Source organism: Chanodichthys erythropterus, chromosome 13, assembly GCF_024489055.1.
Source record: "Chanodichthys erythropterus isolate Z2021 chromosome 13, ASM2448905v1, whole genome shotgun sequence".
NCBI lineage: Eukaryota > Metazoa > Chordata > Actinopteri > Cypriniformes > Xenocyprididae > Chanodichthys > Chanodichthys erythropterus.
The window spans coordinates 27,657,543-27,671,018 of record NC_090233.1 but is presented as its reverse complement, the minus strand read 5'-3'; the positions used below and the strand labels follow the sequence as shown (position 1 = coordinate 27,671,018).

Below are 13,476 nucleotides of genomic sequence, written 5' to 3'. Positions count from 1 at the left end.
CTATTTAGAGCGACATCTGCTGGCCATTTTCTATTATTGAAATTTAGCCCAATACTGCAATAGCAGGTAATGTACTGTAAAAACAATGCATTCTGGGAAATATTTGTCGAAAACGACTAATAATATTACACAGAATGCATTCTTTTTACGATATATTACTGTTTCAATGGAAAATGGTATTTTACTGTGTAAATTCTAGTTTGTTATTTTTAGTGCATGTCTTTAAGATTAGAGTGACATCTGCTGGCCATTTCCTATTATTGAAATTTAGCCCAATACTGTAATAGCAGATCCTATACAAAAATTAATAAGTTAAAAATCAGAAAAGGTTCATTATCTGTTAATGCTGATGATGACGACATGTCTTTAAGATTAAAGCGACATCTGGTGGTCATTTACCTGTACCTTTAGTTCTGCAAAAGTCTACAGAAAAGCTGTTGGGCTTGGGTTATACTCTCATACATGCTGAGGACTTCCCATAGACATTTTTTATACTGTACAAACTTTATATTCTATCCCTTAACCCTAACCCATCACAGAAAACTTTCTGCATTTTTACATATTCAAAAATCATCACTTACTATGATTTAGAAGTTGTTTTCCTAATGGGGACCAAAAAATATCCCCATGAGGACAAGGATTTTGGATATAGCCATCCTTGTTGGGCTATTTTGTCCCCCATTAAGCAGGGTTTACTAGGTCCAGATACACATGGACTGTCATTGCTAGTTAATGTAACCATTACTTTTATTAATAACAGTAGTAAGTATTATCCATATATAGTACTGTACATATTACAGTGATTTTTAAATATAATGTCACACAACATACAGAGTACACCATGTTTTCAAAAGACAGAACAATCATGTCTTCATGTATTATTTTATTAGGCAGTTGTATTTACAAATCATCTTTTTAAATGTAAATTATCAGTAATTATCTGTAAATTTACATTGGCAAGCCTCTGTGAGGTGCATCTCTGCAGATAATCAACATAAATGCAGTGAAGAGAAGAACATCAACAGACTTTCTATGCATGTTTTCAAAGGCTGAATAAAATTGTTCCCTAATGATAAGGAAGAGATATCATTTGAACAAGACTACTACATGGGGGAAAAAAAAACTTTTAAAGAAAAAAAAGGTAAAGGGGACAGAGCAAAACCAAACAATTTCGCATGGATTTGTCTTAAGCTGGCTTACAAAGCATAGATTGTCAAGTTTTAGCTTCAAAGTCTCATTAATAAAGATTCTGAAATGACAGTGCAGCTTAGAACAAAAAGAACCAAACCATTTTTCTTCTTTCATTCCTTTTAGGAAACTAGACATGAACATGTAACAAATACTCAAGAATTCAGTCAAATCAGAATTACTGGCCTTCATTTTTTTTTTTTTTTTTTTTTGAGAACTTGATGTTGCTGCATTTGTTAGGACCAATCATCATCATCATCAATCAAGTTATACTATAAGACACTCTTGCTTATATCACATGACTTAATGTGTAAATAAGCGGTGCCATATATTAATTCTAGCTTTTTCAGCTTTGCATTTGGAATATTTAATTTGAACTCCGGACAGGAAAACAAACAAGAGCAAACTATTTAAAAACCAAATTGTTTTCACTGCACTCTGTGAAACTGATCTGGAGGAGGATTACTCCGGTCAGTAGCAAAATCATTTTCCATTCATGCTGACAGGATGACCTTTCTTAGTGGACTTAAGATGGTACATGAAGCCATATGCATGTAGGATGTGCTTTCCTATTTTCAGATCGCGCAATCTTACGATTATGAATTCACACTGGCTTTCAAACACAAGAATAAGACATGGCTATGTGAATCACTCAGCCAGCGCATCACTTTTCATGGATATCGGTCAATATTTAAACTCTAATGGATATTCATTGTGACGATTAACTATATTGGGCACCTCAGCTCTTCTAAAGTGTTCACAAATGCTTATCTTTGCAGCCTACACTTTAAAAAAATACTAAGGAAATCCAGCAGTTTTAATATTGGGCCTGTCTGAAACTTAAAAAAAAGAAGAAAAAAAAAGGAAAACAGAAACATTTGATTTCTTTCTTTAAGGAATACTTATTTTTGAAGCAACCATTGTTTGGTAAAACAACTAAAAACATTTTTTTTTGATAAAGCAGTGTATGGAATAAAACATCTTACAGTGATATAATCAAACATTTCTTTAAAAAAAATTATCCAGTCCAATATTACAATTTCAATACAATCTACAACCCCATTTAAAGCACTGATAATCATAAATCCGAATGCATTAAATTCTGTATATACTTAAATTTATGTAAAATGTGAGCAAATAGAAAAAAAGTCTAATGTGTGACAAACAAACAAACAAAATCTATGAAACAGAGGCAAGGACATTGCACTCCCTCAGGATAAATTGGTCTTACATTGGTCTCTTCCTTAAGAAAGGCTGACTTATCAAGTTGTCCCTTTGTGTTAAAGTGCACAACATGTTAAATTGGCCCGTCCCAGCAGTGGCCCGCTATTTAAGTCGGCTCCTCTTAATCGAGTGCCCTTCCCAGTAGGCCGTGTCAATGGGATAACCAGTCATGACACTGGCACACAAAAACTTACAGGTAAAACTGTGCAAAAGCGCTTTCAGTCTCGCTTGTCGGCCCACATGCCCACAAGGGCTCTTTCTCTATAAATCTCTTGGTCCGCCAAGAATTGCAACAGCATCGTGTACAGTACAGCTAGCTCAGTGTATAACTCTATGCCCAACTCTCTGCAAGGAAATCCTTGCTATAAAACCCGGAAAAGAACTGTAAAACCATCTCTAAAAGAGTATAGATACTATAAAGTGGCTTAGCAATCTTTCTGACACCTTGACTGTGGCACAATAAACAATATCCATCCTTTTCCCTTTCGCACCTTTTCTCAGTCCCCTCAAACAGGCTGATGCTGGCGACAGGAGGGCCACAGACCATTCAGCTTGTTCATGCGAATGGGATGCATGGAGTCTTGAGTCTGTCTGCATGCTTATTGCTCTAAAGACACTGAGAGAGAAAAAGAGAGACAAAAGAATAGAGATAGAAGGACTGCTGTGGATGAAGACACAGATATCAGAGGATGAAGAGGTAGAGAGTATTCTAGAAGAAAGAGAAATCAAGCCAGAGAGTGAGAGGAAAGACAGAGGAGAGTGAGAGAGAAGGCATCAGAGGAACCACAAGTTATCGTGCTAGCAGCTTGATGAGGTTGGCGCACATCTCAAAGAACTCTATGGTGTGACTTCCTGGGCGGGGGAGGATCTCTCCCCCGGTGGAATCCACTGAGGAGGTAAGAGAAGAAGCCAGAGAGCTTTCCGCCGCTTTCCCTCCGGATATCGGAGGCGTGGAGGGTGCGGACGCGTCGCCCTTTACCGCATCCTCACATTCGTTTTTCTCGTTCTTTAGGGTAGTCCGGTAGTTACCAACTGAGCCAGAGCGGTGAGGCGTGGCGGTCCCTGATTTTACTTCCATCATGTCATCTGAATGAAACAGAAGACATCAGACGGTGAAGTATGCAGAAAACACCCCAGGTTATGATTTTGGTTATGATGATTCCTTTTAATGGTTCTGGTTCCTTTTAGTACAGTTAATAAAACAATATTTGAAAAGAAAAAAAAAAGCCAATTCTTAACATTCACAATAAGAAACTACAAAAACTTTGTTTAGCTCAGCAGTCTGATGCCAGAATGTTTACACATTTCTTACTGACTTAATAACTACAATAACAAAAAGGCAATCCAACAATTGCCCCAACATATTAAAATATTACATTTAAAAGCATTACATTTCATTCATTTTATAAGATACCCCTGACTACAAAACTGTATTGTTACACAATGTCAATCATTCAGTAACTGTATAACATAGTAACAATTTAGACATGCTGAAAATTATACTTGCATTATTCAGTCATATCTATCAGTATTCATATTCTCATGTGATTGTTTTTTAATTTTTAATTGGTCATTCGTAAATTGAGGCAGTATTAAATATATTAATTATTAAATCTAAACACTGAATAAAACCACACACACACACACTTGTACAGTATATTTGGTTTATGGGGACTCTCAATAGATATAATGGTTTTTATACTGTACAAACTGTATATTTGATCCCCCTACACTACTACCCTTAAACCTACCCAATCCAGGAAACTGTCTGCATTTTTTAAATAAAAAAAACAAACAGTTTAGTATGTTTTTTAAGCAATTTGGTTTACAAGGACACAGGAAGTGTCCTCATAAACCATGTTTACATTGTAATACCAATGTCATTATACACATTTGTGTCCTCATAAACCATGTATACAAGAACACACACACACCCCTACACACACACCTACACACACACCTACACACACACCTACACACACACCTACACACACACCTACACACACACCTACACACACACCTACACACACACCTACACACACACCTACACACACACACCTACACACACACCTACACACACACCTACACACACACCTACACACACACCTACACACACACCTACACACACAGAGAGTGACAATTTTACCATCTATGCTCCTGAAGTCTAGTAAATAGGTCCTGCTGTCCACCTGGTAGAGCTGGAGGCTCATCTTTGTATGTATGCCAGTGACTGGGTTCTTCCTCCGCACTCGTAAGTAATAAGGATTCACTACCTATCAAACCAAAAAGGAAAAAAGTCAGTAGAGTCAACAAATCTGACTGTAATAGACCCCAAGTGCATTAATATTTAGCAATGTTTAACTTTAAAAAGGACTGTGTCGACAGGTTCATTGCACTGTAACACCATTTGCACTGTTTTGAGTAGGTTTGAATGGCGTACTCCTGAACAGCTGTAAACATTGTTCCACTTGATAAGTGAGGCCGCTACGAGATAAGACAAAGAATGAAAGCTATTCTAAACAAAGACATCTAGGCCATTTATGTCCAAAACTGATGACTCACTCAGCCAAACATGCTTGAACTTCAGCCAGATGAATTAAGACACACAAACAAGAGGTTGGCGTCAAAGGTCTTTCTACGATGGTGGCAGATACACTATTTGTCAAACAACAGTTTATGGCTATTCCTCTTGTAGGATTTCCTCTTACTATAAACATACATAAAACAATACACTGTGATTTTATGTTTCAAACACAGATGTCAACAGAGACCCCAGAATTCCGTAGTCCATAAAAAAAAAAAAAAAAAAAAAAACATATTCAGCAAGGACCCATTAAATTGATCAGTAAAGACATTTACAATGTTACGATAGATTTCTATTTCAAATCACAATATTACTGTTTTATGTATTTTTCTTCAGATAAATACAGCCAAGGGATACGTACCAACCCCAAACTTTGGAACAGTAGTGTACCATTAAAAAACTAATTCTGTGCTTAATATAGGCTCTGTTCACATTTTAACTCCAGGCTGTTATAACAGTGACTGTAATATATGCAGATACCATACTGTAAAGTTTGTTGTTAACATTCAATTTGCCTTTGTATGTTTGTGTGTCTGTGTGAGAACGCGGTCAAGACTTTTCTATTTATAGAATTTACCAGAAGCCCCAAAACTCTTTCCCACAAGGCAGAGATGGAATTTACCCTAAGATCATGAATCTCAGGAGGATAAGCAGAAAAAAAAAAAAAATGCATAGCAGGACATGCATTCACTCCATTTATCTATTTTTGCCACTCCTCCACATTCAAAGCACATGCACAGACGCTTACCTTCCACTCATAGTCCAGCTGCTTCATAGCACGACAGACCTCACTCATGATATCATTCGGTCTGCTCTGGCTACGAATTCCCAGGTGCCACTTGGCCCGCCGAACACCGAGATGCTTGGACTTTTGGGGGTTAAGCTCATCCAGTGTGTGTCGAGGACGCGGTTGAGTCTCGGCAACTAGGAATGGCACTCTTTCAGGGTGTATCTTAGCAGAGTGATGAGCAGGCAGATCGTCTAGAAAGCTGTCTGGGGGGCTGGAGGCTAAATAGAAGTCTTTAGCTTCACTCATAATGCGGCGGTTGTCTATGATCAAGTGATAGGCCACAGCAAGAGGATCCTGGTGATTGCGACTGCAAAAGAGGGGAGGATAAAGCAGGACAGATGAGAAAAAAAAGAACACACATATACATATATGCATATATTTCTGCGTGTATTTGACCGTTAGCTACGAGGCTTGTCTGTTGTCTGCGCACAGAAAGCATCCTGTCATTAGCGAATTCAGTTCTCTTTTTTAGCTTATTGCGTTTTTAATATTTATTATTTTAATGTCAAGCACATCCCACTCTTTACTTTCTCATTCATCCATGTTTCTTTATTAAAAACATCAAACAGTCCTGGCCACTGAAAGTTGTGCAGATTCTCATGCGGGCATAAATGTGACATATTTACATTATAAGATATAAAAGGTCTCTGCAACAAAAGCGAAAGCTGCAGCAGAGCACCAGTTTCAATAACAGGATATGTTTTAATCCAGAGTCTTAATCAGACTTTTTTTTTTTTTAATATATAGCCTACTTTAAAATTTTCACTGCTGTTCTTTCTTTTCGGCATTACCACAAAGAAAGCTATGTAGCTGCTTTAATCGGAGTGCAGGAGCTCTAGGTTATCATAAAAACATAAGTGGTTTGCAGTTGATTGCTGTTGTGACACTCGCGAACAGCACTGAACATGCACTTTGGCCATTACAAATAGGAAAATATAACTCTAAACTGTTTGGGGGCGATATTCATCACACCGGTGGATTATTATTTTTGAGCTGGCAGTGACAGATGGAAAAAAATAAATTGGCACAAACCTGTACAAGCAGTTGAGCACCTCCTCCTCAGTGCACTCAAACTTCTCACACACCTCCTTCAGCGCCTCCTCATCAATCATATTACTGCTATATGCAGCATCCTCCGGGAACAGATACTTGGGAAGATCTTGCTTAAACCACTCATCATCCCTGAGAATGGAAAGCAATCAACAGAGAAAGAGAGAAGACATTGATTTCAACTTTTACAAATCTTACTCTCCACATCCTTATAGTTATGGCATTATTAAATGAAAAGGACAGTGCCTGGTATAGTTTCTGACCGAATCTCTTTGATGGTGGCTCTCTTCATGGGGTCCACCTGGAGCATGTGTTTCAGAAGGCTAATAACGGAGGGGTTCAGGTACTGAGGTGTGAAGAAGATCCCGTCGCAGATTTTCTTGAAGAGTGTTGGCACGTGGTCGTCGTCAAACGGCAGCGTTCCGCACAACAGGGCATACAAAATCACTCCGCTGCTCCAGATGTCCACCTCAGGCCCGGCGTATAACCTGGGTCAGAAGAGCAAGATCAGTCAAGAGATAATCTGAATGAACGGACTTCACAAAGCCATTGGTAAAACGGCACTGAGCATCAACATAGAAGACAAGAGGAGGTTTTTGAGATCATCACTAAATATAAAAAAACAAGTGGAAAAAGGTAAATACAGCCAGAGAGGTAAACCGTACCTTCCAGAGATTACTTCCGGAGCAGCATAATTAGGAGAGCCGCAACTCGTCCTTAAGAATTCTCCATCTGACATCATGTTTGACAAGCCTACGTGAGAAAAAGTCGAAATTTAAGACTGTATAACTTGTAATATAAACATTAAAGGGTTAATTACACACCTCATATCTTTCCAAACCAGTAAGACCTTTACTACAGACCGTTTATGACTCCACTACCTTTCTGGGCCTTGAAATGTATTATGATGTTGCTGTGTATAGGGAGATCACAAAGTGCTCGGATTTCATCAAAAATATCTTAATTTGTGTTCCGAAGATGAACGAAGGTCTTATGGGTTTGGAACGACATAAGGGTGAGTTATTAATGATAGAATTTTTGGGTGAACTAACACTTTAAAATAACCACCATGTTTCATAAATATGAAGAGTTCAACATACCAAAGTCTGCAATCTTGGCATTCATGTGTGCATCCAGCAGGACGTTCTCAGGCTTGAGGTCTCTGTGCACCACCATATGTCTGTGGCAGTAATCCACCCCTGAGATGATTTGCTGGAACAGACGCCTGCTCTCCTTCTCATCCAACTGACCAAAATCAGAAGACCATTATTTTTACATCTCCCATGTGGCCTGAACTGAACTGAACTGCATTTACTGTTCCCCTGTCGCAACCTACTGTGCCATTTTTGTGGCCCCTGATATACACAACTGTTCAAATGTTTGGGGTTGGATTTTTTTATTCATTATTAGTCTTATGTTCACCCAGGCTGCATTTTTTTGATCAGAAATACAGTAAAAACTGTATTATTGTGAAATATTACTACAATTTTAAATAACTTTTCTATTTAACATAATAATGGCATTAAAGTTAAGTTCATTTAAACAAACAAAAAATTCCCTGCATTATATATATATATATTATGATTTCAAGATTACAAATCAGTTAAATTGTAACTGTATTGTTATTGGCTAAAGTCTATCGTATCAGAATGACTGCACTAGAGGTGTGCGAGACTAGTCGATTAAACGATACTGCTGCTGCTAGTCGACTTGGAAATACTAGTTGTTAATCTTTTTTGCACATTTAATGTTTTGGTTTATTTATTTATTTATTTTTATAAGGGCCACCTTTGAATTACTCTCATGTTCATGTAGCATTTTAAAAGTAATATATTATTTTGAAAAGTGTCTATCTGGACTGAAAAACAAAACAACTTAATTTTACCTCAGACTAGTCGGCTGCAAAATTTCCATTTGAACATTAATGAAATTAGTTGTTGCACACATCCCTAGATTGCACTTCCTTTTTTTGCACATCTATGATGCATTTGTTTGAAATGACAGTGGCATTTAATCTCTCACTTCCTGCTTGATTCTGTATTGCAAAACTCAAATTTCTGTATTATAAGCACATCACATCAAAAAGTAAATGCATTTTTTACTAAATTAAAGTGACGTCACTGATGGAGGTTCTCTGGGCACAGCAAAAAGACCCAACTATACAACAACTAAATGAACGGTTGATAATTTTTATAATCAATATAAGCAATTCAGTTTCCAGTCCTAATCATAACCTACAAATTAAAAAGCTGTACCTTTCCATTTTTACAGATGTAGTCGAAGAGTTCTCCTCCTGACACATATTCCATTACCATGAAGATGTCGGTTGGTGTGCTGATGACTTGGTAACTGCCAAACAAACAAAATGCCCAAATTTGTGAGGAATACATGCGTTTGCTTCTGTAGACACAGCTAAATGCATCTGAACGATGAAAACATCTGAATTGTAAATGTAAAGCTTTTAAGATCTACATCGTTCAAAACAAGAAAATATATTCTGAATTGTTTCCTTCTAGTACTAGTTTAATGATGAATTCAGGCATATTTTTATTTGTTGGGTTTAATTGTTAGATTTTAATGTTAGTTAGTAATTCTAGATTGTAAGCTTACTTTTTTTTTTTTTTTTTTTTTTTAACAATTTTTATGGGAAATGTCAATTAATCCTTAATGGTTTGGAGCAAGGCTAGATAGCTTTGACATTCCCATGTATTTTCTGGCCAGAGTAAAGGTATGTGTTTTTACAATTGAAACTGACCTCAAAATAAAACATCAACACACAAACAGCTCAGAAGTACACACTGACGCACACAAAAAGGTGACAGACAGAAAAAAAAAATTGTACAGAGCATCAAAGGGCAAAGCTTTACTACTTCTCTATAATGGGAGGAAGTGAAAATCACCTCCCTCTTCTCCTTCCTCTAATTCCATGAATGTCTTGCCTCATCCCATGCCACAAAATAAAAAAAGAAGAAAAATACAAGCACCAGGGAAATTAACCACAGATGCGGGGGCTCATTCACACACACAGTCTGTTACTATTTTACTTACGACTCTGGGATAAATATACTTTTTTTTAATCTACTCAAAAAGATTGTGTAGGTCAAATAGGTGCACATTTTCTAGCCTCTAAATTAAACACCACATATTTATTATCTGTGTATTAGAATATAGAGGGAATGAATCTGCCAAGGAAATTCGTTTGGTGAATTTATCATCACTTGGGAACTTTATAGCTAACTAACAAAATGTCATAACTTTCTTTAGGTAAATGCAATGTTAATAATAATAATAATAATAATAATAATAATTTGTATTTATATAGCGCCTTTCCAGAGCTCAAGGATGCTTGTTAAGTGACATTGTTCACAAGTTATTGAAGTTTTATGCAGTTGAAACACCGATTGAATGACTACATGAGACACGATACAATTTAATAAGTTACACTCTATCGTTCAAAATACCTTTTGATGTTTATGCATGTTTTTTTGTGCTATAACCTATATATTAAAGTGGAAGACTTGCTCTGTGCTGCCATTTGAACTGAGGTGCTACAATGATCTGTCACATCACATTTAAAAATGTGTCAAAACCCCATTTATTGTTTTGAATTTTATGAAAGCTAAGATTTTGTTTCTTATCAGAAGTAACAAAGCACAAAGTCTTTGCGATTATTGGATGTGAGGTGCAGTCGTGCTACAAATAAATGTGGACCTGGCAACCCTGGTTTGAATTATTGGCGATTCATATATTGTCAAATAGAGACTGCTTCAACGTTGCAATTTTTTTTTAACTGTTGATGCATTATTGTTGCGTTAACTTAAATTCAACACAAGATGTTGTCATTGTCTTCACACACAGTATGAGTTGCAGTCTTGACACATTTCTCCTTCCCCTTTTGATTGACAGGATACAATCTTCCCTGACCATCGGCTGTTTTTAAACAATCTGCCAATGACCGTTAGTGAAAATAATTGCTTTTATCAGCCAATCCTTAATCAAGGGTACACATTCTTAACAAACAGGTCATGGCTGTTACTCACAGTTTGATTATATGTGGGTGACGGAAGAGTTTGAGGTTCTGGATCTCACGTCGAATCTTCCCCACCACATCCAGACTGCGAATCTTCTGCCGGTTTAGAATCTTTACCGCCACCTGGTGCTTGGTCAACTCATGCTGGCCAACTGCACAGACAGATAGAGTGTCAATGGAAAATATACAATAAAATTCACAATGTATTTATGAAAAAGACACATGAAGCACACTCAATGTAGAAAAATAAACATCATATTCAGAAAATCTTTGTGAATAACCAATGCCAGAGCAATCACTTGTTTGCTGTTGTAAGCATTTAGTAAGCCTAATCAGTTTACAAATTGTTAGGCCAATTCTGCTTATGGTAATAAATAAAAATAATTATAATATATTATACAACTTTGGTACTACCCTAGGTTGCTACTTGATGTCCAATGTAAGCCAGTGTCCTAAAATATCTCTAGGTAGGAAACACTGGGATAAATGACACTAAAATACTGCTAAATGATGTAAGGGACAAATCTGAAGCTTGCATTAACATCACAGTGCCAGTAATGTGCAAAGTTCACTGCATATTTGTTAAATTTTTCAATAAACTGTTTTATTGAAGGCCTTGCAAACCAGCTTCTTATAAGGCTGGATTTTGTTGCATTAGTAAGCGCAAGTACATTGAAGTTTGAACTGTTCTCAGAAGCGGTGTATGGTCTCAGTCAATTTGCAACATTTAAAACTGCTTGCCTGCTTTAACTAGACTGCTCTAGTTATGCATTAACACAAACCCAGTCATGCAGAGGGAACTGTGTGTGTGTCCTAAGACCTCAGAGGCCTAACACAGCACTGTCAATTGTCTTTATGAAGGCTACTTTTGTGCGATTGTTGATTAGTAGCTTCCATGTTGTCAAAAAATATCAACATCTCTGTTTCCCAAAACCCAATCTTATGAAATATTTGCTCTAACCAACACACTTCCTTTATTGAAAGATTTGCCTTGTCTGTTGCCCCATAATACAGGGTGATTCAATGATGATTCAATAAACACATTGCCCTAAGGGGCACAGCACGCGAAGAAGCTATGATTCACTATTATCTCGCTGTTGTACAGCAGACATTTCATTATTGCATCAGACATTGTAGAAAAAAAAATGATTGGGTAAGAATGGGATTTTAGAAAAGCCATCAGCTGCTGGGTGCCTCTGGGCAGTCACAGTTATAAGTAGGGTTACAACTTGCAAATATTTCAACTTGCAAATATTTCAGTTCATCTGTTGATTTCAGTTAATCTGTTGATTCTGTCTTCAAATAAACAGTAAAAAAGCAATATTTTATATTATGTTTATTTCATCCTGGTTAATGTTGTCCTTCAAATAGTGTGCAAACTGAAAAATGCATCTATGTAGGCTGTTATAAATTATAAAAATGGTTTAAAATATAAACATCACATTCTAAAACTTTACCACCATAAGGTAAAAAAAGCAAAGATGCGTTTTGCCCATAGAAATGCGTTATTCACTACTGTAAAGTCACGTGACTGGCGGATGTTTTCCTTGCACAGGCGTGATTAAACGATACTTCGTTATCTATTATTATAGATAAGTTATTGTTGCAGCCCTTGATGTAAGATAAACATAGCTTGACTAATACAAATGTCATTAACCTGGCATGAATATATATGCCATACTGGACTAATTAAGTTACGATTATAAAACTGTGGATCAAACAAAAAGCGCGATTGTTTTAATTCATCCAACTCACAGCATGCAACTCAGGAAAAAAATGAACAATTTGTCGTCATTTTGATATAGACTTTCTGAAAAGCAGCATCTGCGGTTGACATTTGGCCTGTGCACGAGCGCATCCATCAGTCTCCACCAAACTGCAACTTCAGAGTAACGTTACTAATAATCACTCCATAAACCGAGAAGCTAACCAGGTTAGCTGCGACCAATCCATCTGTAAACCGCACAAACACACCAGGGCGTGAAACTATTCAGAAACCAACGCAAACAACGATCGGCCGACACTATCTACAGTGATAAACGCAGAAACAGCTTCGTTGTTTAATGTTTGTTTCTTGACTAACGTTACACTGTTATTAGCCAACAAGTGCTGCTGCTGCTTTAGCCGCATTTAAAGACTCGATCATCTCCGGTTTTACTTGACTGTCTTCAGTACAGGAATACCACAAACCCAAAACATCTGGGACTGTTTTACCTTTGACTTTTCCAAACGTTCCCACTCCTAGCGTGTCTCCAAGAATATAATGTCCGATTTTCACCCTGCCTTCATGTTTCTGCTTGTCCGTCGCCATCTTCGCTCTGAGGCCCTACCTGAGAGAGGCAGCAGCGGGACGAGGACGAGCAGCGTCTCTACTGACAACTACCGGTACAGACGAGAGCGCCAAAATACTAAACACTTGGGTTAATGTTTATGACATTATACACTTGGGTTAATGTTTATGACATTATTTCAAAATATTAACTAATTATAGCAACACAATTATTCAAATTCACTATTTAATTATGAATAGTATTATTATAGCAGGAATAAGTGATTACCTGGTTAAATTTAAGCTTAGTTTGAGTCCACAATGGTACTTTTTTTCTGAAA

General features: G+C 37.0%; 1 protein-coding gene across 1 annotated transcript; it reads right to left on the bottom strand.

The window, feature by feature from the left end:
• Positions 1-1,420: 1,420 nt before the first annotated feature.
• Positions 1,421-13,236, bottom strand: prkaa1 (protein kinase, AMP-activated, alpha 1 catalytic subunit). The gene is made up of 10 exons (XM_067406817.1): positions 13,081-13,236; positions 10,877-11,018; positions 9,092-9,185; positions 7,937-8,081; positions 7,502-7,589; positions 7,100-7,324; positions 6,819-6,968; positions 5,745-6,093; positions 4,559-4,685; positions 1,421-3,498 (listed from the first exon to the last, which is right to left on the bottom strand). The coding sequence occupies exons 1-10, from the start codon at positions 13,175-13,177 to the stop codon at positions 3,203-3,205; spliced, it is 1,713 nt and encodes a 570-aa protein (XP_067262918.1). The 5' UTR covers positions 13,178-13,236; the 3' UTR covers positions 1,421-3,202.
• Positions 13,237-13,476: the final 240 nt, after the last annotated feature.

Bases quoted from the DNA above. Each gene is read 5' to 3' on its own strand.
- prkaa1 (XM_067406817.1), bottom strand. From the start codon at position 13,177: ATGGCGACGGACAAGCAGAAACATGAAGGCAGGGTGAAAATCGGACAT. The intron at 11,019-13,080 runs GTAAAACAGTCC...CTGTCTGTGCAG, and splicing joins AACGTTTGGAAAAGTCAAAG to TTGGCCAGCATGAGTTGACC. The intron at 6,969-7,099 runs GTCAGAAACTAT...TTCCATTCTCAG, and splicing joins GCCACCATCAAAGAGATTCG to GGATGATGAGTGGTTTAAGC.